Below are 26,723 nucleotides of genomic sequence, written 5' to 3'. Positions count from 1 at the left end.
AGAATAACATAAACCCCAGCTACGCTATGATTTTATCATGCAGTGAATGGTTCCTGAACTCTTCAGTGCCCAATTTTTACACATTAAGAGAAATAAAAGCTGTGCTACTCACACATGACTTCCAGGTAATGCTGAGCCTGCAAGTCCTTGACGGCAGGGTGATCCACCAAGCAGATGACGGGGACGCCGTCGTCCTCCCGCCCCACCTTCAGCACCAGCTGGCTGGTCACCGTGTACATGTCGGACCACTGCTCCACCTCTGACTTGCCTGCCGGGGAGAGGACAGAGAGAGCAGAGAGCGATCACGGAGGGAGCGCTGCCGCCCCGGGCCACCTCCCTCCATCCCGTGCCCAGGTGACCCGTCCCCTTGGTACAACCCTCTGCAGCCACCCAGGATTAGGGGAGGGGGCACGCCTGCATGGAGTCACACACCTTTCCGCGAGGGTGCCGCCAGCTGAAGTCCACCCTACATTACTGCAGCGATTAAGAATCTCCTGACACCATCCCCAAACTCCCGAATCAATGCAGCCACAAATCCCCTCCCACTCCTGAACCAACAATTAGCCGGAGAGGCGATTAAGCAGATTAAGTTAATGAAGAGCAGTATCGATAGGCTGGAGCGTTTCAGCAGCGCTCCGGCTGAAGGAGAGAGCGGCAGCAGTGGTGGAGCAAGGCGCCGGTCGGGACCGGCCGCCCGCAGGACGCCACAGCGCACAGCACGGGAACGCGGAGGAAGACAAGACAGGACGGGAGAAAAAGGATTGTTCCCTAACTCAGCAAGCGCTGGCTGACAACGCACCCCCACCTCGTTCCCAAATACCCTTATCTGTGGCTTTTCATTTAAGAATTCACAGTCAGAATGTTAGGAGGAATTTGGTAGCAGAGGTCTCCAAACCCAAAATTATCCCTGCGTAATACATTAATGTGAAACAGGACAGCACAGAAAGCCACAGCCTTGACATCCAGAGAAAAGGCTTTCTGACGGGAGAAGCTGCGCTCGCCCGCTACTCAACCTGCAACCAACTATTTCAGTTTCTCTACTTCTGCTTGAAAAAAATAAAACATCCAAAGAATCAGCAGGGTGAGCTGGTGCTGCCAGGAGCTGCTCCTCAGCTCAGTGCTCTTCTGAGAGAAAGGAAAGCTGGGGTTCAGCTGCCAGCGCAAGAAAAATCAACCAAGGAGTCTTCAACTCAAAACTCAACCAGATCAACAGGTGGAGCACAAAGAGTCAGACACTCCTGCAGTTCCGGGGAAGGAGCCCCGGAAAGGGATCGCTGGGAGACCTGCGCGCCACTGCGACGAGCCCCGGAGCTGGGAACCAGCTCTGCGCAGCAGCAGGTCTGCGCTCCACCTCCACCAGCGCCCTCCGCACGTGTCCTGCTAGGACGCTGTGCTCAAAAGAGAGGATTTTATCCTGCCCTTGGAGGAGGGCTGAAGTGATGCGTCTGGACTTGTGCAGAGAGCCCGTCAGCGTCTCAGGCGGGGTCAGGCACCAAGGCGTTGTCAGCCGAGCTCACGTCGATGCGCAGGCTGAAACTAACAGCACGTCACACGCAATCAGAGTCGGTGACGTGGATGTGCAAACACGGCGAGCAACCAGGCTCCGGGGAAACTCATCTCGCATGAATATTCCACCGAACGCAGAGAGAATGCTCTGCAAACAAGAGAGCCAGACGTGAAGGTGAACTGAAAATCTCTACAGCCCCAGCGCAGGTGATCCTACGGGTACCCAAAACAGGGCAGAAAGCTACACAAACCACGGCAGAAACGACCTCAGCGCACAGCTCGGGGCTGCCCAAGGTCGCCTGCCGTTACGGAGACTCCAGCACCTCGCGCTTGACGCTGGCAGGCAGAGGACAAAACGGAGCTCAGCCCTCTGCGTTCGGGAATAATCTGTCGGCCCACATATTCCTTTGTTCCTCAGCCAGCTCTGCTTTTTCTTTCCTTTTTTTTTCCCCCCTTAAACTGGCAACATAGAACAAACACCCAGCGTTACAGCAAGCAGCGAGCGACTGAGGCTACGGCTACCGGTGAGCTCCTTGTTTCCCTTGAACCATCTGATGGTGGTGGCCGGTCTGCTGGCCATGGCGGTGCAGTTCAGCTCGACCTCTTCTCCCTCCACGGCCACTTCCTTCTGTATGTCAATGACCAAGTTGCGCGGCGGGACTGCAACGAGAAAACAGCACAACACGTGCTTGATGAACGACACGTTTTTTGTCACTAACACGAGACAAAACGGTCAGGAAAACCCGTAAAATCTGCCAGAGGAAACCGGCCACCAGCGTTTATTTGATCTTTCAATCGATCAAATCCTTTGATAGGCGGTTTCACAGTCATCAGGGAAAGCACTTTCCCTCCCCACCTGACAATCACCGCCGTTTCGCCAATTATGACTTATCAAACGTGTAACTTTGCTCTCTCTCCCAGGCAGGCGCCGGTCCAGGGAAGAGCTGCAGGCTTTTGCGCGGTGCGGGTGTGTGTGTTGCTATTTAAAAACACGGCTTGACTCTGAGCAGATTCCTTGACTCCTTCTGACAAGGAGAGAAAACACAAGGGCTGACATTTGGAAGTGCATTACTTACCATGCCTCCAACCTCGCACGGCAATTTTTCTCTCCTGCTGTTCAGCTCCAAGCCTCAGCCGTGCGGAGTGGAAGCAGGCCAGCAAACATCAAGCTCACGTGAGACGCTCAAAAAGCCCGAAGGGGAACGCCATCCCCTCTGAACAGCAGCCTGTGCCCCGTCAAACCACTGCAAACCATCCCCAAGAGAGCAGAGCGCCCGCTCCGCATCCCCTGACAGACATCATCGCAAGGTGAGTCCTTCGGGTGGGAACCTGCTGCTCTCCGGACGCGGCTCTTCTCACAAAACACAAAGCTGGATGACTGTACTCAATGAAAAATTGTCCAGCCGCGTCCAGAAACGGGCTGCAGCTCCAGGGGGAATGCCACCACTGCAGCACGACCCAGAGACGCGACAAACGGGCTCAAAAATTATGACCCAGAAGTGAGGAATCTCTTCCCACAAAAGCACCGGTAGCCAGCGAGGCAAAAAAACCCCGAAAAAACTGAACGTCAAAAGTTGGTGCAGCACGGAGCCGCGGCTCCAGAAAAAAAACCCAGAACTTCCAACGGCAACCCAACTTTGATCAACATGATTAAGCAACTGCACGCTTCAAATGCGACTAACACGCTGCTGGGCTAATGAAGAACAAATACGGATAAATACCATCCCGACGATCAAACGGACTAATTAGTCACTCGTGGCTTTTCTCCGAAAAGAGCAGAACGGGCTGCACCTTGCAGATTTTCACACGTTCCAATTAAGCAGGAATACATCTACATATCGTGGCACAGAAGACATGAAAGCACACGGCAGCGCGGGAGGAAGCGCGCGGCTCACGAAATAAAAAGAAAGCGCCTTCTGACAACGAACATCCACCTCCACCGCCTGCTCCCGCAGGCCAAGGCTGGGCCCGAGCGCGCGACAACGGCGAGGAGAAACCACGCGCTGCCCTGCGGAGGCCAGGGAAAGGCAGGCACGCGCCGGCCGCGCCGCCAATCCTTCTCAAAAAGAACCGAGGCAAGAAAATAGACTTTTCCCTGAAGTCTGTAGCGAGATTAATGTTAAAAAAACCCCAAAAAGCAAAAAAAAAACCTCACAACAACAACAGCCACCTGCATTTCGTCTCCCCCTTGAGAGACACGTGGTGCTGGCTTGGAGGTGAAGAAAGTGAGCACGAGGATTTCAAACCCCTCCTTCGCATCGTTAGCGGTGACACAAAATCCAACGACATATTTTTGCGTGTGTGTGGCCAGAGAGAAGAGCCGGAGGAGAGCGTCCTGCTCCTACCAACTCTGGAAAGCGCGCTAAGACTTCGAACACGTCGATGGACGTAATAGCTCTGGTAGAGCCGCTTACAAACGTTATTTGAACAACATAAAACCTACGCAGCAAATCTCATTAGAGAAAAGCAGGAAGGTTTAAACTGATCAGCGAGCGAGACCTTGCACAAAGTCACGGACGGAGGGAGGGGGCAGGAGTCACTTCAGCTCTGCAAAACCTGCCACTCCCACGCGAACGAGCAAACTGCGGGTGTCCAACCAGAGCGCTCACGGCCGCTTACAGGTGACATAAATTTGGGCTAAAATTAAAGGAAGCTCTCGGTTTCCGTTAGCGGAACTCAGGGTTTCACTGAATTTATAAACAAACTGACAAACACGCAAAACCGTGCGCCTCTGCGCAACGGCAGGAGCTCACGGGCGGTGCTGCTCGCGATCCCTGCCCTTAAGGAGTGACACAGATGCTGTCATTCACCATTAAAATGCAATCTCTCAAATTTGGTTTGTGATCAGAGTCGTCTGACCACTGAAAACACAAAATTCACAAACTGAGCAGCCCCACCACGCTACGAAGCATTCCCGCGGATTTGTTTTCCCCCTGCCTATCGGATAATTACCACAAGACATTTTCCACAGCTTTCGCGTCCTGGCTGACTCCTTTCTCACGTCACCGAGCGAGCCGCACCCGCCGCAGCTTCTGGTCCCTTCCTCCTCGCGCCCGAGGGCACGCGAACACGGGACGGAGGAGGGCCGGGCCTGCATGGCTGCGGCCGTTCTGCCAGCACCTCGGCAGGTCCAACTGGCTGGAACAGCCAACCGATCCGCCCGGACACTCTTGCGGGGCAGCGACAGCCGCTCTGAGCTACCCAAGAGCCAAGCTGGCCTCCGGCGGGAGAGCTCAGAGCCGGCCTCTGGCGCTGGGTTTTATCAGTGGAGAGCCGCAGCTGGAGCTCTCCGAACGCCGCGTGGAGCCCCGTCCCGCTGACCCGCGCACCCAGGGATCATCGAGTTCACCGCCAGCACGCGTCCGGTCCTCACCGAGCACTGTAATGGTGGTGTAGATCTCCTGGGGGGGATCGGTGTAGAGCTGGCAGAAGTACCTTCCCTCGTCAGAAATGGAGACGTTGGTCAGGGACACCCGGAGCTCGCTGTTGGAGAAGTTCACCAGCTGGAACCTGCTGTCCTTCAGCGCTGCGGAGCAAGCACACCCTCAGTGAGCGCCGGGGCAGGGGGAGCGTCCCCTCTCCCCGCATTCGGCAGCGGCACGGAGACAAGCGCCCCGCGGGGTCCTGACTGCAGCTCCCATCCCGCTTCTCCCCTTTCTGTCCCTACACAATATTTCTGTTCTCAGAGCACTGCAAATCAGCACAAGCAAATCGACGAGTTTCGCACAGTATCACATCTTTGGGCACCGTCGTGTTATCAGACGGCTCAGGGACACACAGGTAAATCCCTTACTGTGAAAATCCACTTCTGCGTGCACCCACTCCTGCCTCTACGCACTCAGTGGGCTAGGACAGCACGAAAGATAAAAGAATTGGGAAAAGCACAGCTTAAATCTTGTTTCCTGACCTGTAACGGCTGCCCAAGGTGGGCAAGGGGAGCCAGCCAGCCCCTGCATGCGTACAGCGTTCGATCACGCAACGCCTCGGAGCAGAACGTGGTTTGCTGCACATTCCCGCAGCGCCGGGCACCACGGCGTTCCATTTGTTGGAACCGCCCTGTTCCATTTGTCGGTGTCACCTAAACATTGGGCACTCCGTCGCAATTCACCCTGAATTCCCATAATCCATCCGCACTGGAACGTAAGATGGCCTGACCATCAAGGGAGACCGTCAAGGTTCCCACGAAGGAGAAAGACCACGATTGCCCGTCTCCTCTGCCCTCTGAAGAACTGACTCAACTTTGAAGCGTCCAGCAGCACGTTAAAAGAAGGGATCTCTGCAAACGCTTTTCCCCAAGCGCAAGCGAGGGGCGGGAAAAGTTGCGATCAAACAAGGAAAGACAGAACTCACGTCTGAAATCTCTGAAGTAAATGGTCTGTCTGTTGGGATTCAGGAGCTGAATCACCGAGTCGTCGCTGTTCTTGACGCGGCAGCTGATGGTGGCGACGTCCCCCTCCACCACCGTCACGTCTTCGGTGACCAGATTCTGACCATCCCCTGCAGACGAGAGCAAAGACACAACAGCCAAATCAGAGGCGTCAGCAACTCTCATTTGGGAACGAAACGCCCCACCACCACCGCGGCTCAGCGCCCCGATCATTACACCGCACGCACGCCGAGAAGCTTGCTTCACACGTTAAAGAACGCAGGGGAGGGGGATTTGGAAACAGCTTTGCATTGCGATTTTTCCCTAACGAGCGAGCGTCCGAGCCGGCGGAGCGTGGGGCCGCGGGACCCCAGCCTGTGGAACGCTAATCCGGGAACGACCACGGTCCACTTCAACCTGGGCCTCACGGGCACGGAGGCAAGGCCCAGTGGGAGAAATTTTGAAACTTTTTCTCGCCAGCATCCAAAATGAAGCAGCGCTGCAGGGGCACAGGCCAAGGAAAGAGCGGGACTGAAACGGCGTTCACATCTCGAAAGCCGTGCAAGCGAAAATACTCAACGTTACGAACGGCTTCTGGGGAATAATTTTATCAAACCCATTCAAAACAAGGTTCTTGCAAAAGGATCAGCTGGATACGTTCTCATAAATGCAATGTTCACTACAAATCATTAACAAAGCTATTAACAGTCGATTTCCATCTAAGCAATTACTGCTAGCATTTTTTTTTTTGCATTTACTTTAAAAGACTCAATCCTATTTTCAATTCATTAAACCGTTCCTTGCGTTCACCGCGTTTCACATCAGCTTGGAAGCCGATTGGAATTAATAAGAACTACAGTAGAAGTAATTTAGAAATAAATTATTTGAAGTTCAAGCCGCTGAAGCTTTTCAAGCCGGGATGCTGCTGCGTTCAGCCCGCTGAGCAATGGCCTCAGAAGCCCGGCGCCTCGGCCCGGGCCGGCCCCAGGACCGCTCTCCGGACGGGATTTGCTCTCCCCCGGCGCGCGGGGGAGACACGCCGAATCCACGGTCCGAAGCAGCCGGCACCTTGCGGGCTTTGCGCGTGCGTTGTGGATCGGGGGGCTCCTCATCCGGCCGTTCCCCGCGCAGCCCCTCTTGCTCCGCGGCCCAGAGGTACCGGAGCATACAGGGAAGGCTTCGGCTGCCTGTGCTCGTCTCTGCTCCGCTTACCAAGGCAAGGAAGTTATTTCCCTGAGCAGCATCGATTACAAACTCCAGATTAAATAAAAACGCAACGCCAAGCGAGAACTCTTTAAACCCATCTTCACGTCAACGTTCCAGGAAGTTTCTCGGTAAATATTTACTGGCAGTAAGTATTTTGAGGAGCATTAAAGCAGACACATTTCCAGCACTGGAGGATGTGGTAACAGAAAAGGAGAGACTGGGGGAGAAACGAGAGCACCGCAGCCTTCGCTTTTAGGACTGCAAAGGCGCAGGCGAATAAACGGTGCTTCAAACAATCTCCTCTCAGCTGGACGCAGCCCGGGGACCTTGGCTTGCACGCAGCGGTCACATTTAAAATCAATTCCTCTCCACTCGCAGCAGACTGGGACAGAGCGAGGCGCCAGGCAGAAAAGAGGGAAAGATTAAAAATACGTGCTTGTGAGCACGATTCCCCGGTTTCTAACAAAACACGAGCCGCGGGTACTCCATCGCGAGCAGCAGCACCGCCGATTCGGTACACGGGGTACCGACAGAAACGCTTTCCAAGAAAGAGGAATTTTCACGATGCCTGGGCTACCTGAGCCCATGAACGTAAACAAAATTCCTCGTAATACAGGGAGCCAAAGGAGACGGCCCACACAGACACGCTGCTTGCTCACGCGCTGCAGAAAAAAGCGCCAGCATGCTCGATCCGCAGAATTAGTGTAATCTGAACGTCAAAACTCCTCTCCCCATCTCGGCCGTGTGAAAGGAAGGCGGTGGTTAAACACCCGGCCGACGCTGCGGTGAGCATCGCGGGTTTACCGACACCCAGCCATCCACCTCCTCGTTACATCTGCGCCGAGCCGCTCCGACGCTCTCCATCCCTTTAAAATAACAGCACAAACCGCCTCTTCGGGACCCAGAGGGACCCTTCGCGGCCATCGGATACAGGAGCCTTCCAGAGGAGGAAAAAAGGAAGTCAAATCGCCGTTTAATTTCTCTGCAGCTTTGCCTCGGGGAGGGAGGGAGGAGAGAACGGGCAAGGCAGCGCTGGAAGAAGCTGCTGGAGCTCAGTGCATCTGGTCTCGAGGTCTTGCGAGACTGGTGTCAACAGTGACACGCGTCACGCTTGGACTTTGGAGAAGAACGGACAATCCACGCTAATTGTGCTCGCACCAAAAAGCAATTGCTCTCTACGGAGTTAATTTTGCAACAGCTCTTCACAGGAGAAAGAACGGTAACGGTTTTAGATCAGGCCGCCTACAGAACGAACGTACGCAGCGCACGACACAGCTTGCACCGGACCCGGCACCGGCTACCACGAGGCGTCTGCTCCGGGCAGCCAGCGCCGGCGAGCTCCCCGACAGCGCCCGCAGGACAGACCCCCGCTGCCACGCGGCATCCTGCGCCGCGGCTGCTTCAGCTCCCTGTCACGCGCTTGACTCAGCCCATCACGGCAGGGCCCCGTCCCCGTTCTCAGTACATATTTTAGCAGGCGCACACGCGTGCGAACGCTTTCAGCACCTTTCGGCAGCGACGCACCCGGCCAGGCAGCCGACTGCTCTCCCCGCTCGCACCTCCCCGCCGAATCCCTCTCCTCCTTCCAGAGGGTACGCGCAAGATTGTGCTAAAAATTACTGATTGTGCGAGCACGTTTACGTTACGGAACGCAACGCTTCGGAAAAATACACCGCAGATCCCAGCGAGCTGCGCACAGCTAGTAAATTCATGGCGAACAACACGCCGCAGTCACCTTGACGGCTTCGCCGGCCTGAAGAGCAAGAATGAGATATGGCAATCGCTCCGCATCGACATCGGAGGCTGTATTTACTTTAAACAGTCGTGAGTTTCTGCAGGATGAAATAGCACCCGGGAATTCTTCCTACCATTTTGGTTACACACTGGCAGAGAGAGAGAAAACTGATGTGCGAGGCTGCTGCAGCATCGCTGCCGGCTACGCGCGGCCATCCGCAGGGCAGCGGCTCCTCTGCTGCATCACGCTCCCCAAACCACGGGAATGCTCGCCGTTCCGGACTCCGGAGGCTGCCAGGAGCTGGGAACATCCCACCTCCAACGGACTGTGCCGGAGAAGCCGCCCGGAAGGCAGGCGTCTTCCCAAGCGCTGCGTGAAGAGAGCGGTGACGCGGGCTGCGCGTGCAGCGGTACCTCCCCTGGCAAGAACAACCCGGTTACCCCGCAGCCCACCCAACGGCTGAATTAAAATATTTCTTCTGATCTCAAGAATGAAAGCCTTACGCACTTCGGGCCAAAAGGTTTTCCAGCCTAGAGCGTTTCCTGGCTTCCCGGTGTCCGTTCTCCCCCTCCCTGCCACCACCGGTAACCACGTCGGCGCAGATTTACGATCTGCCACCCGCGCTGGGATTAGATGTCACGCTTGTCTTTCTATTACCAGAGATGGATAGACAAAACCCCACGGCCACCCATCGCCCGTCCCCTCACAGGGTACCGCCAGCGGCCGCTGGGGATCAGTCCCCGCCTCACCTGTCACTCACCTGGGCGGCACAGGAGCCGTGTGCCTCGCAGCATTCACACCGGGCTTTACTGTCCTGCACATCTCCGTTGTTCACTCCACGTTCCTAACCAAGTCTGGGGGCAGAAAGCTGTTGGTAACAACTGCCGGAAATTCAGCCCTCCAGAAGCCGACGGCATCTCAGGTTGATGGGTTTGGAGTGTCGGAAGGGAGAGCCCCAGGAGTCGCGCTCGCCACAACGCATCTCCTCACGTCCCCAAGCACAATGTATGTGTCTTGCTGCCGCGGCTAAGTTGGAAAGCTGTGCGCTACGCTTTCCCTGTTTCAGAACTGATTTCTTAACCCATTTGACAATTCCTAAATAAAAGATGTTGCTACCGCAGCTTTTTCTATTTTCATACAGATATACACGTAGGGATGCTCAAACAGTTTAACAAACTCCCCAGAACAACAGCTTTTGAGAAACCGGTCTCTTGCTGTTACTCTGGAAGGTGATGGTCCATCACCCAGACACCAAAGGTCGCCTCTTGCTTTCCTAAGGTCAGAGGTTTTCGGGAGCACCATCCAGAGGACATCTGCGTCCCAGGAGCCTCAGATGATCTTTTCCGGAAGGATTTGAGAGGCTGAGGCAGGACGAGGAGGTCAGCCCTTCTGCTCCTCTTCCTCCCTGCATCGGCCGTCACCACGAGCCGTCACCCAAGGACGGCACCTCAGCTCCAGCGCTTCGGTCCCCCCGCCCGGGAGAGCTGCTGGTAGGCGGCATCGGCGAGGGAGAAGCGCCTGACAACGCGCGAGGGTCCCAGCAGACCGCTGCCTGCGCTCCGTGTGTTTAAATAACACTGAGCCAGGATCAACACTCATTTATTATTAACATCGCCCTGGCACAGGACTCCCTGTCTGCATCCTGTCTCCCAGCTTCGTGGCTACCAAGGATGCGCACGGCCTCGATCCAGGGAAGCAGAGCGCGATCAATCCGGAGCGTAAGACACTCGTGGAATTCCTCCCTGTCACGACCTGTGCCATCAGGAGTCTGATGTACAGGGGGTCGCTGCAGGTAAGAGGAGACGACGAGTGCGTTCGGGACGTCTCCACTATCAGCCCCCGCTGCCTTACCATCGCTCCGGTCTCTGCTGCGGGGTGCCGAAACCGTGGTGGCCTCGCTGAAACCCTGCGCACGGGAGGAGAGAAGGTTTGTCACCAAAACCACTGACACAGCTTAGTCAGAACGTTGCCAACAGCAGGAAAGACGTTTTCAGTCAGATGACGGGCTTCACTTGACTCTAACGAGCGGACACGCCTTACATCCATACCTGCAACCCATTTCTTCTACATTTTTTAACATCCTTTCTTTTTTTTTTTGATGTCAGCAGCATCTATCACAATACGCAGCTTAACAACCTCTTTTAAACCCAGGAAATCCGTATTTCTGTCAAGCACCCGAGGTGAATTTTGATCCGCACCAGCCGGATCTCTCTCCTGAGGAAAGGATCTCCCGCAACCGCCCGCACGCGCAAGCTAAAGCTGTTCGGAAACCTGTAGTCCCACCGCTGCAGCGGGCAAGGAGTAAACAGCAAAATTAACGACAAACGTGCAAAGCTGTAGAAAACACCCCGGAGCACAACGGGATAACGGATCAGAATTGGAATACGATAATTTTCTTGGGGTATTCTGGCCAACTCTTAGACGGGTTTCTAAGCGAAGCTATCGATTTCAGCTTCTGGGGGCTCCACCGAAACGACAAATACAACCAGGAGGGACAACAGAAAACCAAAGCCGCCGCCGCAAGATGGAAACAGCATCGCGCAAAAAGCGGAATACAAAAGATCCTCGGCCTCAGCAAGCTGCTCGAGCGGCGCCGGTGGTGTTTGCCTGTCCTCAACGCCGCACATTTTAATAAAAGGGCTGGGAAAGTTCCCATTTCCTGTCTCAGCGGAAGTTGTTGCGCTGCCATTGGAGATTCGGGCTGCTGGATCCAGCCAGGCCCAGGAAATATCCACGCGTCGTCCGTGCACGCACCGCTCGATGAGGAAGGGGCACCGTCTTTTGGGTTTTTTTCCTCTCCTTCCTCTTTTTAGAGACCACAGACAAAATCTTTGGTCAAAGGGAGAATGACAGAGAGCATCATTGAGGGTTACGCGCTCCCCCCCAGAAAATAAGGGTTGGGGGTGGAACCTTGGCAGCAGCGTTGCGACCAAGGTGAGAACTCCTTCCCGTTTACGCCCCCGGAAAGGATAAAGGGACGTCGCAGCAGCTTTTGCCGAGATCCCGGAGCAGACACCATGAAGAATGCCGGCCTAAAGGGCAGCGTATCTGCGAGTTTTACATCTCCTGCAACAGCAGCTGTCCTGATTCATCCGGCGACAGAGGCAGCTCCCAGCGCTGTTTTTCCATATTTATTATTTTACCGAGGAGGAAGAAAAAATGTGGCACCAGCCCTCAATCTGCCAGCCGTCACATTTACAAACGTTAGCAGGAGACCGACGCTAAGGTCCCAAACGTTAATCCGCCCGCTGCAGATTCTGCACGGCCTCCCCCCGGCCCCCGCCCAGCACTTCTCGCAGGCTGGGAAACAAAATGCTTGTTTGTGCCAGAAGGCACAAAGCTCTGATCCCGAGTTTATTTTTTTTTTTGGCTGGATGCACGCTCACGTGCCTGGGAGAGGGGCCGGGGGCTCGGACCCCTGCTCGCCCAGCACCTCCGCGCTCCTCTCGTCACGCGCTTTGTGAACTCCATCACCTAGGTTTTAAAGGCCCTTTTAAGGAGGGATGGCATTGAGTTTTTAATTAAGTCTTCAACTTTGCACGAAAAGCCACAGGCCTGGAGGTTTGGAGTGTCATGTGAAGCAAAAGGAAAGCGGTAAATGCCTTTTGCGCGCAGCACCATTAGATATAATTAAGCAATGGGTACGGCGTACGTCATGCTATAAATGTCGTTTAGTTTTACAGTTAAACCCATCAACATTTATCAAAACACTGCCTCCAGAAACAGCGAGACAGCTACAGCTAGTGACTGTGATTCGCCGCTGTCTTGCTTGCGAACGCCGAATGCTTCCGCAAGTATTTATTAATTCTCCCCTTCCGCGGTTGTTTTGAGGTGGGTGAGGTTCTCCTCCTCCTCCTCCCGCTGCCCTGATCCGCCCGGCGTCACGGCTCTGCCGCCGCAGCAGCGCCGGCTCTGCTCCGACGTCTCCTTGCACGGCGTTGGCAAGGCAACAGGCATCGCTGGGCTCCGGGAACTCGGAGATGGGAAGGGCCGCGGCCGGCCAGCGACGCCTGCAATGCCCGAGCATCGCCTCGCTCCCCGTTCGCACCTTCTCCGAAGGAGCAGGAAACGTTGGGAACCGCAAACACGAGTGTTGCAAAACCAGGGTTTTGCCAGGACTTGAGCAATCGTGGTCCCAGCCACCCTGCACATGCGTTTCCCGCGCTGCCTGTCCTTCGACCGTCATTTCCGACGGGACCGCACACCGCGGACTGCAGCGGCCGTGAGGCAAGAGCGTTTTTTGGGAACAGTACCCTGGATGAGACATCCTCAAGGACAGGGCAGGGGGGGACAGCAGGAGGACATGCTTTCCCTGCCGCTCGCGTGCCACATTTCCCAGCTCCAGACCAGGCTTCCAAGAAGCACCCGCTCCCGACGACCCTCCTCTTCCCACCCGGCAGCGGGAAAGCGACCAGCAGATCAAACCCCGTTTTCCAGCCCGCTGAATCGCCCTCGCCGAGGGAGGGACCCATCTACAGCCAGGGCGGCCAGAAGCACAGCCGGGATCTGGGAAACGGACGCCACGTCCTCCACCGCGCCTGCGGGTCACCTTGTTTGAAAACCGCGTGCAAAGACAGAGAGAGCACGCCGCGAAAAATCCATCTTCCGAACTGCCTGAAACGGAATTTCAAACGCCGGCGCGCGGTGCTCCTGTCTGTTCGCCGTGCTGAGCTTCTCCTTCAGCCTCATGACAAAAGAGCGCAGGAAACGATACCCAGCCTTCCCCCAGCCCGGAAAAGGGAGTCAATTACCGCCAGCACAGAGTCAGCGCTACCCCAATAACCCAGCGCAACCCGTTCGAGCGCTGAACAGCGCCGGAAACATCCCGGAGGCTGGACACCTCGCTCGCCATTCGCATCATGTTCCGACGGGGATATCGCGGAACGGCTGTGCCCGGGACCAGCACAAAGCCGGCATTATCTCTGCCGCTATTAGAATTAAACACGGCCTCTCCTGCCACGCGCGCAGCACCGGCGCGGCTGGGATTACAGAGCAGCCTCACAAAACCGGCAGCGTCTCGCTGCGCCCGGCGCCACGGCAGGCTTTGCTTCTCGTAGGCAGGATTAGACGATGGCAGCGATTAGCGACGACGTTCCTCGACGCGACAAGACACAACTACACGCTCGGTGCCGCGGGTCAGCCCTCAGAAACTCTTTTTATTCGTAAACGCAGGAATTGTACTTCAAAGTACTGCTAATAACTCACCCAGACCGGGCGTGAGCATCCTCTGCGGAACAAGTGCGAGGCGCGAGCCCAGCTCCGCATGGCCGTTCGCCACCTCGGGCTGCCGCGTGAAATTCCTTACCGTGGAATAACCACGCACGGAGTCCTTTAAGCTCGGTCGAGGAGATAAAACACTCGGGTTTTGTGGAAAAACACTGACACAGACACCGCATGCTTGGCACTGAAAATAAGCCAGGTTACTTCGCACAGGAAAATTCCGTTTTCCTACCGCCTGTATTTAATTTGGGGGCAGCTCGCCTTCCTGTCGCCGCCCCAAACACGGAAACCTAACCAGGGCGCCTGGAAATGGATCCGCCAGTGATCCAGAGGATAATTCATCTGGCCGGGGATGAATTATCCTCCGCCTGCTACCCCGAGTCGGCCGCGGCCGGCTGACGGATGGCGTTTTGGTTTGGGTTGTGTTAAGAGAGCAAACCAAACCACCGTGGATCATCAGGTTTTACGGGTATGCCAGTTCGTATCGCTTCCTAAAAAAACGAATTACACTCTGCTCATTAGCAGACCCTGCTGCAGAGAGCGAAGGATTTTGAGCGCATGCAGAAGCCGATTACACGGCGGCAGCGCGAGGGACAGCAGATAACGAGCGAAGTCAAATTCTATTTTAATACGCCCAAAGAAACAATAGCGTAATCAAATGGGGGCAGGGAATTAGCAAGGAAGGAAATCCAGCTGCCACGCTCTCTGTTTCAATCTGAAATGCGATCTAAGGAACTAAACTCCTCGCTCTCCTCGCGCAGGCGGTCTGGCGACCCGCGGGCTGGGACGGCCGATTTGCGCGAGTCGCCTCCGGCCCGACAGCGACGAGCCCGCGGGTCCTTCCCTGCCGCCGGCTCAGACGCCAGGGTGGCGACCGGGACGTTCGTGAGCACTGGCTGGCAGGATGGCACACACTGGTCCCCCCAAACCAGACGTTTTCCCTGTGAAATCGCAACTTTGCATTCGTTTACCCCAAACGCGCAGCGGCCTGCGGCGCTACAAGGACGCACAAGCAGCGCCCATCGCCTGTGCTCATTATCCCGACCGCGGCTCCCAGAGCCCTGCCGGGGCGGGGGCGTCAGGGCCGGGGCAGCCCCTCCGTCTCCCAGCACGTCACGGCTAACGAGGACGGGGCTGGAGGCAGCCAAGGCCACCTTCCAAAGCGCCCTGTCATCTTTTCGCTATGACGAGACTTGTCCAGTTGAGAAAATGTCTCGGAACATTGTTCTGGTCTGAAAAGCGCTCGCTCATGCCTCGTCGCCAAAACCCATTAACGGTGAAATCCGAAAGAGCCGCAGCTTCTCAGCCGTTCTTCCCTTGCCGACAGCCGCCTCCCCCGGGCCGGAGCCTGGGAGGCACGACCGGAGCCAGAGGGAACGCTTCCAACGGCGACCCCAATTAACGAGCCCACCACTATTCACGGCGAAAGGCTCCGCAGCTTTCACTGCACGTCCCGCTTTTGTCCTCCCGCCGTCCCTTCCCAAAGCAGGGGCTCATTACCGACGCAGCCCCGTCCCGTAATTGGTTGGGAACGCGGTTCTCGGCACAAAGCCCCGGAGAAGCCGCTTTATGAGGTCTCCAACGCCGCGAAACCCCCAAACCCAGCTGTCTGGCTGGACCCCAGGGACCTCGGCCGCCCCCGAGATCTCCGTCGCGCTGCGGCAGCCCTGCCAGAGCGTCGTGCTTGCGCGAGGGCGGCATTCACCAGCGCACACTGCGAAACACAGAGCGGCCCCACCGCCAGCTCTCCGCGCAGGAACAAGCAGCTCGCCCTTCGCCAACAGCCTCTCGCCCGCACCGCGCTGCGGCTTTCTGAGGCGAGGCCGCGCCGTCCCGCCACGGGACGGTGGCCGCTCTTCTCACGGAAAGGCTGGGAGAACATCTTCCTACGAGACAGAAACTGCGGATCGGGCTGCTGAAAGCATCAGCCTGCTCATCCATCTAAGAGCAGCATCTTTAAAAGGTCACAAGCAGGGAAAAAATCAGAGGCTCATTCTAATTCCTCACAAACAGGAGCTCGTTTTTCAGAAATCCACCCCGCCATGCTCAGTAACGTGACCTTTCCCTTACCAAGAGAACCGCGGATTTCTGTCTCTCATGTGTTAACCTCCCTTCTCCATAAATTAAACGGAGTCCTGACACCATCACAGCGCGCTTGCCTCTCCGGCAGTCCCCCCGAAGCTTCCACGAGCCAGTTTATTGCTGGAGCCGCTCAGGGTCGCCGAGAGGTCTGGAACCCATGCAACCGTGGGCAAGCGGAAAAAAGGCAAACCTCGATGCAAAAACGCAGAGGCACAAAGTTTGTGGGCAGAACCCCGACCATTACCGGCCTGAGGCGTCACACAGCACGGGTGAAGAGGAAGGTACGTTGGCATAAACAGCTTGTGCTTCGCCGTGCCAGCCACAGGAGTCCTGGGTGCCAATCCCATCGCCACTCAGTACGTTATCGGGATGCTACGGGTCTCTCAGAACAGGCGGATCGAACGGCACCTGGTGTACGTGAAGGCAACGCAAAGCGAGGAAACCCGACAAAGAGAACAAGGCCTGTCCTCCCGAAACCTTCGAACTGCTCCAGCCGGGAAAACCCAAACCAGAAGCACCCCAAAAAGCCAGGGCTGGGGTGGGGATGCCAACCTGCGCTCCCATCCACGGAGGCAAAGAACAGAGTAGCCAGGTCTGCGGGTGTGATGCCCACAAACAGGCCTGAAGTGGTTTTGTTTGGAAAGCCGCGCATTCAACGCAACCGTTGCGCGCTGCCAGCTGGAAAGGCTGGCCATAGAGGCTGATCTCACGCTCCTCTATGCACTCATAGTGATCTTTACGGGTTGCGTGGTCTTTGCCTACTTGTTTGCACCGCTTCCTCTCTTCGCCAGCTGGGTCCTGGGGGCTGAGCGGGACCCTTCCCACCCCGGGAGCCTGCAGAAGTGCTCCCTCAGCTCACATTTTTTAACAAAAACCTTTCACAAACTCACAGGGACACGCTGGAGCCAGCTGACGGCGCTTCTGCCGGGTCCCCACCACGCAAACGCCGCAGGAATGAGAGTAAAAAGCTCCCAAGTTCCCAAGCATCCCAACAAACACAGAGTCGCAATAAAGGGATGCGCTTCTGCCAACAAGCGGATTCTTGAAAACCTCCCGCGCCCCTCCTATTCCCAAAAGCAGGAAGCTAGCAGCAGCCTTCCCTCGACGGTCCTCGCTCTCAGGACCAGCGCTACCCGAGTGCGTGCGAGCGATGCGACTGAAGCTGACGGCAGCGTGGAGGGGGCTGCGGAGGGGAACCGCCAGCGTTCCCGTCCCGTTTTACTCCCGAAAGAGACCCGGCAGGTGACCGCGCCTCCCTCCTCTCCCCGTCTGTGGGAGGCTGGGCTGAGACGGACCCGCAGCAGCATCTCTCCCGACTCAAGAAGCCACCTCGTCTCCAGAGCCAGCTCCGCTCCGTGCGCTCGTGAATTATTGATCTCTGCCGCCGCCGTATCAATAGCGGGCAGGCACAGCACATCACAAGCAATCCGTGCCTCGCGGAAAGGAGAAAGCAACGCCGCAAAACTCGGCACAAGAAGAGAAAACATCTGCTTGTACAAATTTCGCTGTAGTTGCGTATTCCCAGCAACTCCCTCCATCCATACCGTTATCACCGTTATTTTACACCCGCTCCGTGCTTTTAATCCTAAGTTTGTCTGGAAAACATTTCTGAGAGCAGCCTTTGTTCGCCACCCACCACCGCAGGGCTGCTGCCAGCTCGCAGACTGCGCGCCAGCCGAAGAGAATGGCGTGTACCTGTCAGTCTCCGTCAGCGCAGCTATTTCTGGCTGCGATTCACACGCGCATCCTCCCGCGCGCCGCTCGCCATCTCCATTTTGTGGAGAAGCTGCTGGTACCCGAACGCCGCGGGTCAGGCGGCACCGGGCCTCCGCGGCGTGGGTTGGAGGGGGCTCAGGACAGCGCGCAGCTCGCGGCTCATTTCTGCAGAGACTGAGTTACCTCAGACGGCTTTCGTCTCTGCACTTGCAAAAAAGTATTTTCCATCTTAAACTAGGGAGAAGGGTGGCAGAGCTAAACCTCCAGTCAATCTGGAGATGCCGCAATGCTTAGGGAGAACCGAAGGGAAAGCAAACAAAAATGCTCCCCACAATGATTCTCTTCTGAAGGTGGAGACAGGCTCCTGTCCTGAATTAGCAATGTTGAAAGAAAAGGCGAAAGAAAAACACGTGCAAAGCAGAAGGAATGTAAGGTGGCAAAAAACAAAGCAGTTTAAAGTCACCTGCGCACAGAAGTGGTCCAAACTCCTTTCTGATGGAAAACGTGGTTTTGGATCAGCTACTTTAAGGGTACAGGAGATGCAAATATAACAAACAGCTTTATTTTTATCCCCGCTAAATTGGGTTATAAAAAGGGAAACGAACATCTCCGCTGCTCCAGGGAGAAAAGCATCACTTTCACATCAAGTGAGCATTTCCGAAATAAGCCATCGCAGGAAGCCGTGCTGGACTCCGAACATAAACACAAGCACTCACAATACTGCTCTGCCCTGCCTGAACATATTTTTTCCACACAGAAAAATATGGCTCACGGACGCTTGGAAAGACCGAAGCGGCAGGCAGAGCCGCGGCGCGGTGCTGGGATTCGCCCCGCGGCAGCGCAGGGCACAAATGCGGCTCAGCCCCGGCGGGAGTCGCGCCGACGGCTCGGGAAGCGAGAGCAGACGGTGTTGTTTCACACGGAGCTATCACTTGAAGCCCGTCCGACGCTCAGGAAAACACTCCTCAGCCCCCAAAGCAAATGTTAAAAGCAACAGGTAACAGAAGGCGACCTCCTCCTCGCGCACCATCCCCACCCTCAGCTACGTTCAGCAGAACGCACCGACGCACGGAGCTGGTGGTGCCGCAGCTCACCGTGGATCCCAACGTCCAGCTCGCTCCCCAGCAGCCAAACCCGCCCCGCAGCACCATCCCCGCTTTATCCACCCAGCAGGACCCCAGGTGGGATGGAGCGGCCCCTGGGCGATTGGGGTAACCTGTCCCAGCTGTGGCCCCCTCCCCAGGGCCACCAGCTCCAGCTCCTCTCCCAGCTCAGGAGAGAATTAACTCTGTCCTAGCTGGAACCAGGACAACGGTACTGCTAAACAGTAGTAAAAATATAGCCTTCAGAAGGCTCTGATCTCTAAGTTACACAACTAGGAAAAACTTATCCCAGAAGAGAGATTCCCACTTTACGGAGCCATCCCAACTTTGCGTCCACCGAGGCTTAGTCCCTGCAGCTCACGACATCGACTCCTCATTTGAGAAGGGCTCCTGCACACGCGTGTGTCACATTCACACCCCGTTCCTGCCACGGCGCTCCTCGGCGCAGGTCCGGGGACAGCCGGAGCGAGGCACCCCCAGGACAAGGGGAGAGAGATCTGGGAGATCACAGCCTTCTGGGTGGGATTCAAACGACTTCGCTTTTTATCACCTCGAGTGAGACCGAGTAGCAATAGAAAAACCTTTCCAATGCAGTAAAAAAAGTTCAGCGCGACATTCCAGATGAGTTTTAGTGCTCTTCATCGGAGTCAGATGTTCTGGTACCAGGGCTGGAACATCCGCACAGGAAAGGCAGCAAGGTCTCCCTCCCTTGTTAAAGAGAAGGTGGAAGGGATGCAGTCATTAACTGAACGAGGGTTGGTGTTAACGAGAGAGCAATTCACTTTCCCCGTCTTTCTAAAACTCAACTACAAAAACAACAGCCGTGTCCACCCGTGCTGTGCCCGCTGTCACCGCACGTCCGGTTACGGCAGGGGAAGGAGCGCAGCCGGGCGACGCTGGCCCGGCCCCAGCGCCTCCCTCTCCCGCCGCCGCCGGCACCAGTACGACACTGGTGTTACCGCTCCCGCAGAACTGGCTGGCACCTTCCCAGAAAGGCCCAGAGAACGCCCCTTCCCGCAGGCCACGAAGAGCCGGCGGGGCGGCCGGGCAGGGGACGCACGCAGAACAAACCCGGAGCTTTGAGCCTTCCTTCCCCCACGGGAGCCAAAAAACGGGATTCTGGGGTAAGAAAACAGGAGTACGGGCAACGCTGGGGCGCGGGAGCCATCCTCGGCGCAGCCCCCCGTGCTGCGTGGCGGCGGGGAGGCTTCCGCAAGGGATGCGCGGGGTAACACCTCTGCTTTCTGCGGAGACCGACCCGGCCTACGGGGACGCTGCGTGCAAACCGTCGGGTCGGAATAACGAGCCGCGGGTTCGCTTCGTCACGTTGGACGCGCGTGACGCGCTCGTTTGTGATCCAAGCCTCCCATTTACAGCGGGAAGAAAGGATCCTCGCCTGCCTGGAGATAAACTTAAGTAAATAATGTTTGCCATCAACTCCAAATGAAGAATGACAGTTAAATTTTATAATCATCTTCACAGCTCCAGGACTTACTTTATATTTTCTCAGGCTCGTGACCCAGGGGTTGTCATGGCAACGAGGAAATCCTACCTTATCAGCCTCTTACATTTACATTCCTTACGGCTGCTTCCCTTTATGAATTAAATCCATCACGGTCTTCTATTCTCCAAATAAGAAGTTCTTAGGATTATCTCGCAGAAACAAGGATCAAATGCTTTGATTGAAACACTATGCAAAAGCTAATTCACTGGCGGTTTTCTTCGGGGGAAGATTGACTGTGCTACAAATAAATGGCTCCCGTCCAAGCCCGCGCTCGGCAGCTCCTCACCAGAAAGAAGCTGGGTGAGCAGACGCGGGTTTGGCAGTGCGCTCACGTTGGTCACCAACGTCCCCGCATCTCCGGACGGCAAGAGGAGCGTCAGCCCGGCCGGGAGGCCCGCAGGGACACAGCTTCCTGGGACCGACCGCTCGCCGTCAGCACGGGTTTCGCTGCGACCCTCACCGCATCGCTACGCCTACAGTACGACACGGCTCCGCGAGCCCTCCCTGCCGTGCAGGGCGACGACGGGGCGGAGCGGGCGCCGGGTGCGGGCCAGCGTCCCCGCGAGGCCGGCAGGACCGGAGGGAATAACAAATCTACGTCCGTCGAGCACAGGATGCGCTTCGGACGTTACCAGAGCTGCGTGCTCAAATAAACGTTACACCCCAGAACGTTTCTGCAGCAGCGTTCTGATTTACAGAGCTCTTCCAAACTGTAATGAATTTCATAAAGGCAACTCTGCGGTTACAGGCCTACCGGCACCCCGAGTTTAATTTAGTTAATGCACTTTTTATTCATTACCGGTCCTGCGCAAGCAGCCGATCACCGACTCGCGGAGTGCATTGCTTAATTATCCGTGCCGCACTCCTCCATCGAGAGCGGTTCAAACTGTCTGTCAACACGGCTGGCAGGGCCGCGGCCGCCATTGATCGGCGCAGCGAGGCCGCGCGGCCGGAATGCCAACGACGGCAGGGGCCCCGCGCTGCTGCGCCCGAAGACCTCTGGGGTCTGCGCTAGGCAAAACAATCAAACTCATCTCAGAGGCTTAGAGGCGAGGGTTAGAACGGCACGCCTTCGCACCGGTATCGCCTCAAAGTCAGCGACTCCCTGAACGCCGATTGTGGTTCCTCTGACAGGGAGAACGCAGGTAAAAGCTGCGTTTACAAGGAGAAAAAGCCCCGGGAAGCTCCAGGGCTGACCTAGGATGCCATGTCGGCATCTCTCCCTCTCCGGATGGAAATCCCGCCCGCAGAGGCCTTCATCAGCCGCAGGGTCTGACTGCCTTGTCTTCCCTCCTCCGTGTCGGAGGCGATGCTGTATTCCACGGCAAACACGGGCAGAGCAGGCGAGAGATCTGCCAGCGCCAGCCCTCGTCAGCGCGCCTCTATTAAATATTCAAAATCAGCGGATCAATAATTCAGTCCATATTATGATAAAAGGTAATCCACTGTTTGAAGTCAAACCTTAAACAAACTCCACCTCAGACGCAGCTCGGCGAGGTCTCGCAGACGTCAAGACGCTCTGTACGATGGTGAACGGCAGGAAGGGACAAACGCATCCCTGCCCCGAAACTTCCCAGCCCCTCTTGGAACGGAAACTATTCGCAGCCCCGGCTGGAGCTGGAAGGCCTCTGCGAAGAGACGCTAACTCAATATTCAGCAACGCAAGTCAATATTCCCGTTTCCCCTCTCATCCTGTCAGCCAACATAAACCAACAGGGACGATAACGACACGCCACCCGCGACCTCGGACACGCTCCTCGTGTTAGCAGTCTGATATTTATTCCCCGCTTCAAGCAGACGACTCCAGCTGAGTGAACACTTACTCTGGGCAAAGGAAAACCTAAACCACCGTGACCGTCCCGACACCCCAAAACCAGCAGAAGCAGGTTCTAACGCCCCGTTTTAAGATGAAAGGTTGGGATTTTCCGTAGAAGCGGAACGCTTTGCTTCACCAGCCCAGGCCGTAACTCAGGCACGTGGAGCGGGAGCGCGGAAAGCCAATTTCAGCGGGACGGGATCGGCGCTGCTGCCGTTTCCGGGCTGTGTGCCGAAGGCGCGTCGGGGCCGGAAACACCAAGGGCGCCGCAGCAACCGGACACCGCGAGAGGCAACCATAGCCTGCGCCTTGCTGGACTCCTCGTCTGCCTACAGCCGTCCAGGAGAGCTTCAAAGGATAAGTATCCGCACAGAAAACGTATCCACGGCCACAAACACCTCCCTGGCACCCCGGCGAGAGGCACGAGGAAGGGAAAACGAAGCATCCCCACCTTCGCCGACACCCACCGGCTATCGCGAATCCTTCCGCAAAGCCCGCAGCCACAATCGCAGCTTGTTCTTCGCACAAAAGGCCGCAACGGCGCACAAGGAACCCCGCTGATACTTAAAAGGCACGGATCCAAGGTCAGCCAGGCTGAGAGCCAAGGCTCCAGCAATAAACCATCAGATCTGTTCCGAAGTGGGGAAACTAAAAGACCTTTTAATTGCAGAGCTCCAGAACTCTTTCATATTAATTTAGCGTTCACCTTGAAACGCGAGCTTTCTTCAGAGCCTCGGCGGAGCGCGGCGGTGGGGGAGAGCACCTTCAGAGAGGTGGGACGCTCTTCCCCACGCTGAACTGCAGGACAACCAAGGCTACAACAGAAAGGCGACAAAATCGGCGTCCCAAGGCCAGCCATTGCTCGCTCCGGCAGCCCACTCGAAGCGCCCACCAACCCGCCCGCGGCGTCAAACCCTGCCCCGTCCTTCGCAACGAGCGCCAACACCGCCCCGACAATCCACAGGCGCTCCCCAAACGGCCGCCGTGGGAGAGGCTTTGTTGGGAAACGGAGTGAGAAAGTTCATCACATGATAAAAATTCCAGCCGTGCCACCAGGATGCAAATCGCGTTCGCACCCGGAGCTGACATCCCCAACAGTTTAATTTAGGCACCGCTCTTAGCGGCGCTGGGCGGCCGCAGCAGAAACAGATGCCCTGAGTCGTTTCAAAGCGCGCTCCTGTCAGAAGCGTCCGTTCTGACACCAGAATCCATTTCCTGCTCCCTCACTAACCACTCCTCCAAAAATAGAACGGGAAAAGTTGCCTCAGTTTTCTCTTTTGTAGGCGGCACAAACGGCTTTCAGGAAGACGACAGCGGCGCGTGAGAGGAGCGGCTGCGGTAATTAGTGCTGTTTTGATGGAGCAACCGGCAACGAGAAGGAACCTGATCCATCTTCATTACGGAGATCCATAAACCTCTGACAAGCCGCGTACGCAAGGCAGGCTGGCTGCTTCCTCGATTTTATGCCGGCGTTCCACACAGGACGGCGCGAACCACGGCGACGCAGAAACGCACCCCATCCGCTCCGGCGCGTCCCCCTCTCCCCACGCGCTGCATGGAGCTCTGTTCGAGCAACCCGAGCGTGCGGGGCCCGGATTATTTCACGCTGATGGCCAAACGAACACCTCAGCGGTTCCAAAGACCTGGCTGCGCGTGTGTGAGCAGGCCTTGGAAATCATGCCCTCCCAATTAAAACACAAGGCGCTGCCACACAGCGATGCCGCCAGTAAAAAAACTCGGCAGTGCTTAGCAACTTCGAGGATCAGGGCTAGCACTCGGCAGAGCAACAAGAACACCTCCTCGCTCTGCGAAGGGACTCCTTTCGAGGCGGCAGCCCCCTCCCGCCCAGTGAAAGGCAATGATCCCGGCCTCCGGAGCCGTCCGTAAAGCAGCATGGCCCGGGAATTCGGCTTTCTTGGCGCTCACCTGGCACCCAAACATCGGAAGAGCGACCTGGTACCTGGAGCTCTGGGGAGAGCCGCCTCTGTTTTAGGGACAACGGGATCCCCAGTCCTGACCCTCCAGGGCTGAAGAAGGAATCAGCTGGCGAAGGGCACCTGCACCTCACATCCACGCGGTGGGGGAAAAAGGGGCCACCACATTTTAAGTTTATTTTTCCTTGTCTGACCAGTTCTCCCAGGGCAGCAGGCTAACGACGGCGCCCCATCACCCGCAGCGCCGGGCGTCCGCACCCATCCCGCCAGCGCCTCAGCCGTGGCACCGCGTCCCCAGCTGTCCCCACCGCCGGCTGCGGAGCCGCAGGACGGGGTGCCCCGCAGTCATTATTCACCCAGCGCTCTCATTAACAAACTGCCCTTAATTACAGCGCTAATTGCAAGATTATTTCATCGCAGCAATTACTCTCCTCAGCCCCATCCAGGCTATTTACGCGGAACGTCGTCTCCGAAAACGGCACAACGCCAGCTTCCCTCCAACCAAGACTTTGCTGTAATTGCGTCGCACCGTTCCAAAATGGTGCACCCACACCCATGCCCATGCAAACAAAACGAAACACCTCGTTAAACAGGCGGAAGGGTGGCGAAGGGACAAAGGCCCTTTGGAACCCACACTTCAGGCTTTCCTGCGTAACCGCTGGTTTCCAGAGTTCATGGCTTCTGATCCCAAATCTCCCCATAACGGCAGGAGATGGAGACAAACGGGTGATTCTCCCCGAAAAGGCTACGGCCGTGCTAAAAACTGCTCGTACATCATCCCTATAACAACTTTACAGCCAGTAAGTGAATCCATTTCATTGTGATCATTTCAAATACTCCATTAATGAGAAAAATTGAGGCATATTAGTCAGCGACCTAAAATACGGTGCAAGTGCAAGTTCAGCGCCGGGTTGCAAGCAATTCACATCTCCGACGGTGCCGGGGGCGAGGGACGGGGAAGGTGGCGACACGCCGGCGGGAGCGACCGCAGCTCCAGCTCGCCGCCCGGCCTCCTGCTCCTGGCAGCCGCAGACCGGCCAGATCCGCTCCATCAATTCCACGCTCTTCCTTGCTTCTGCTGCTTTGTCATGGCCTCTGGAGTAAATACGGCAGCTGCGAGCGTGCAGAGAAACATCTAGCACAGAGGATTTCATGCAAAGTTCTCACGTGGTTGGGGAAAAAAAAAAAATAAGTCAAGCAGCAAATCAACCTGCCGTGAATTCAGGTCTTTTTGTTTCCCAAGGCCTCCACACCAGCCATATTGCAATGCACCTTTAACGCCTGGCCCCGTTTATGTATGGAAATACTGGGACAACACAACCTCTGCCGCGCCGGGCGCACCTGATCCGCAGAGACAGGCGCGGGCTGCAGAACTTCCCGGTTACCGGTTTTGATGGCTCCCCGGCCTCTCCTTGCTGCGCTGGTAAGAAGCCATCTCGGCCGGCTGGGAACTCCTATGGAATCTGGATCGTTTTGGAAATTCTAGGGTAATTCAATTTTTTTTAGAAGAACGCATCCAAGACTCGCCTCCGCTCAGGGCACTTAATAAAGCGAGACTATTTCTCCGCAGAATCCGGCACGGAAGCATTGCGGGTGAACGTGAGGGGGAAGCGGACGACTGCTCTCGCGCACGGGCAGCTGGGCTGCACGAGGCGGCGGTTTGCCCACCACCACCCAAGCACCTTGGCCAACGAGGACTGAAAACACCGGCACCCGCTTCCCGAAGCGCTGTGGAAAGCGAGAGGCGTGGACACCCGGCTGACGGCACAGCCCACGACGGATACCTACGGACACGCATCCTTGAGATCTCGGATATCTCAAACGACAATACGCTCACGGACGCGGTGTTACTGCACTTCTCAGTCAAACCAGAGACGTTCCATAATCGCCCAGAGAAGCGCCATCTGTTATGCCTTATTACTTAATTAAAGTAAAATACAGAACTCCTTAATTCTCACAGCTCATAAAGATAAAGGTCACCGCGCCGCTCTGCTGTCAGGTAGCCTGGATAGAAAACGCGGAGGCTGGAATTTCTTCCGCCCAGGCATCACTCAAACATCGCACCCTCCTCCCGACACACAGGAACGCAATTCCAGCAGCCTGACACCGGATCGATGGGGTAGCTTCCGGACTGACAGCCGCAGCGGATGGACTGCCAAGCCTCAGAATTCATTTGCTCCGTTGGCACGCGCGTGCCGGCAGTGCGGCCATGGTGGGCACCCGCTCCGTGCCGTCCAGACCCCTCCTTGTCCTGGCTCTGAGCATCCACAGGCCGGGAACACCGAAAGCAAGGACCGTGCCCTCCCACAGTGTCCCAATATCCAGGCCACCCCGCTGTCTGTTTTCACACCCATTTGCGCACAAGCACTACGCCGATATCTGAAAGTCTCCAAGCACTTCAGCGTGCTCCACCCTGGGCGTCCGCAGAGGGACAGCCCAGCGAGAAACCTGTTCTACCGAAAACCTGTCCCGACCCTCGCATCGAAACGACCTACGTGCGCCCAAAGCGGAGCGACTGCTCGGACACAGCGATGC

The 26,723-nt window shown here is 56.4% G+C and overlaps 1 protein-coding gene across 5 annotated transcripts in view; it reads right to left on the bottom strand.

Moving 5' to 3' along the window:
- The window catches only part of CADM1 (cell adhesion molecule 1), a 117,428-nt gene that overhangs the window by 34,527 nt on the left and 56,178 nt on the right, over positions 1–26,723 (bottom strand). For all 5 annotated transcript variants that reach the window (XM_086766213.1, XM_086766209.1, XM_086766210.1 and 2 more), the window contains exons 2-5: positions 5,857–6,003; positions 4,880–5,032; positions 2,029–2,166; positions 113–268 (exon numbers count right to left, since the gene is read on the bottom strand). In XM_086766213.1, the coding sequence (XP_086622339.1) occupies positions 113–268; positions 2,029–2,166; positions 4,880–5,032; positions 5,857–6,003 (594 nt within the window). The remainder of the gene's footprint in view (positions 1–112; positions 269–2,028; positions 2,167–4,879; positions 5,033–5,856; positions 6,004–26,723) is intronic.

The sequence above is a fragment of the Chlamydotis macqueenii genome, chromosome 24 (genome assembly GCF_036417535.1).
Source record: "Chlamydotis macqueenii isolate bChlMac1 chromosome 24, bChlMac1.mat, whole genome shotgun sequence".
In the NCBI taxonomy this organism is placed as follows: domain Eukaryota; kingdom Metazoa; phylum Chordata; class Aves; order Otidiformes; family Otididae; genus Chlamydotis; species Chlamydotis macqueenii.
The sequence above is the reverse complement of the archived record's forward strand: the minus strand, read 5'-3'. Positions and strand labels throughout refer to the sequence as shown.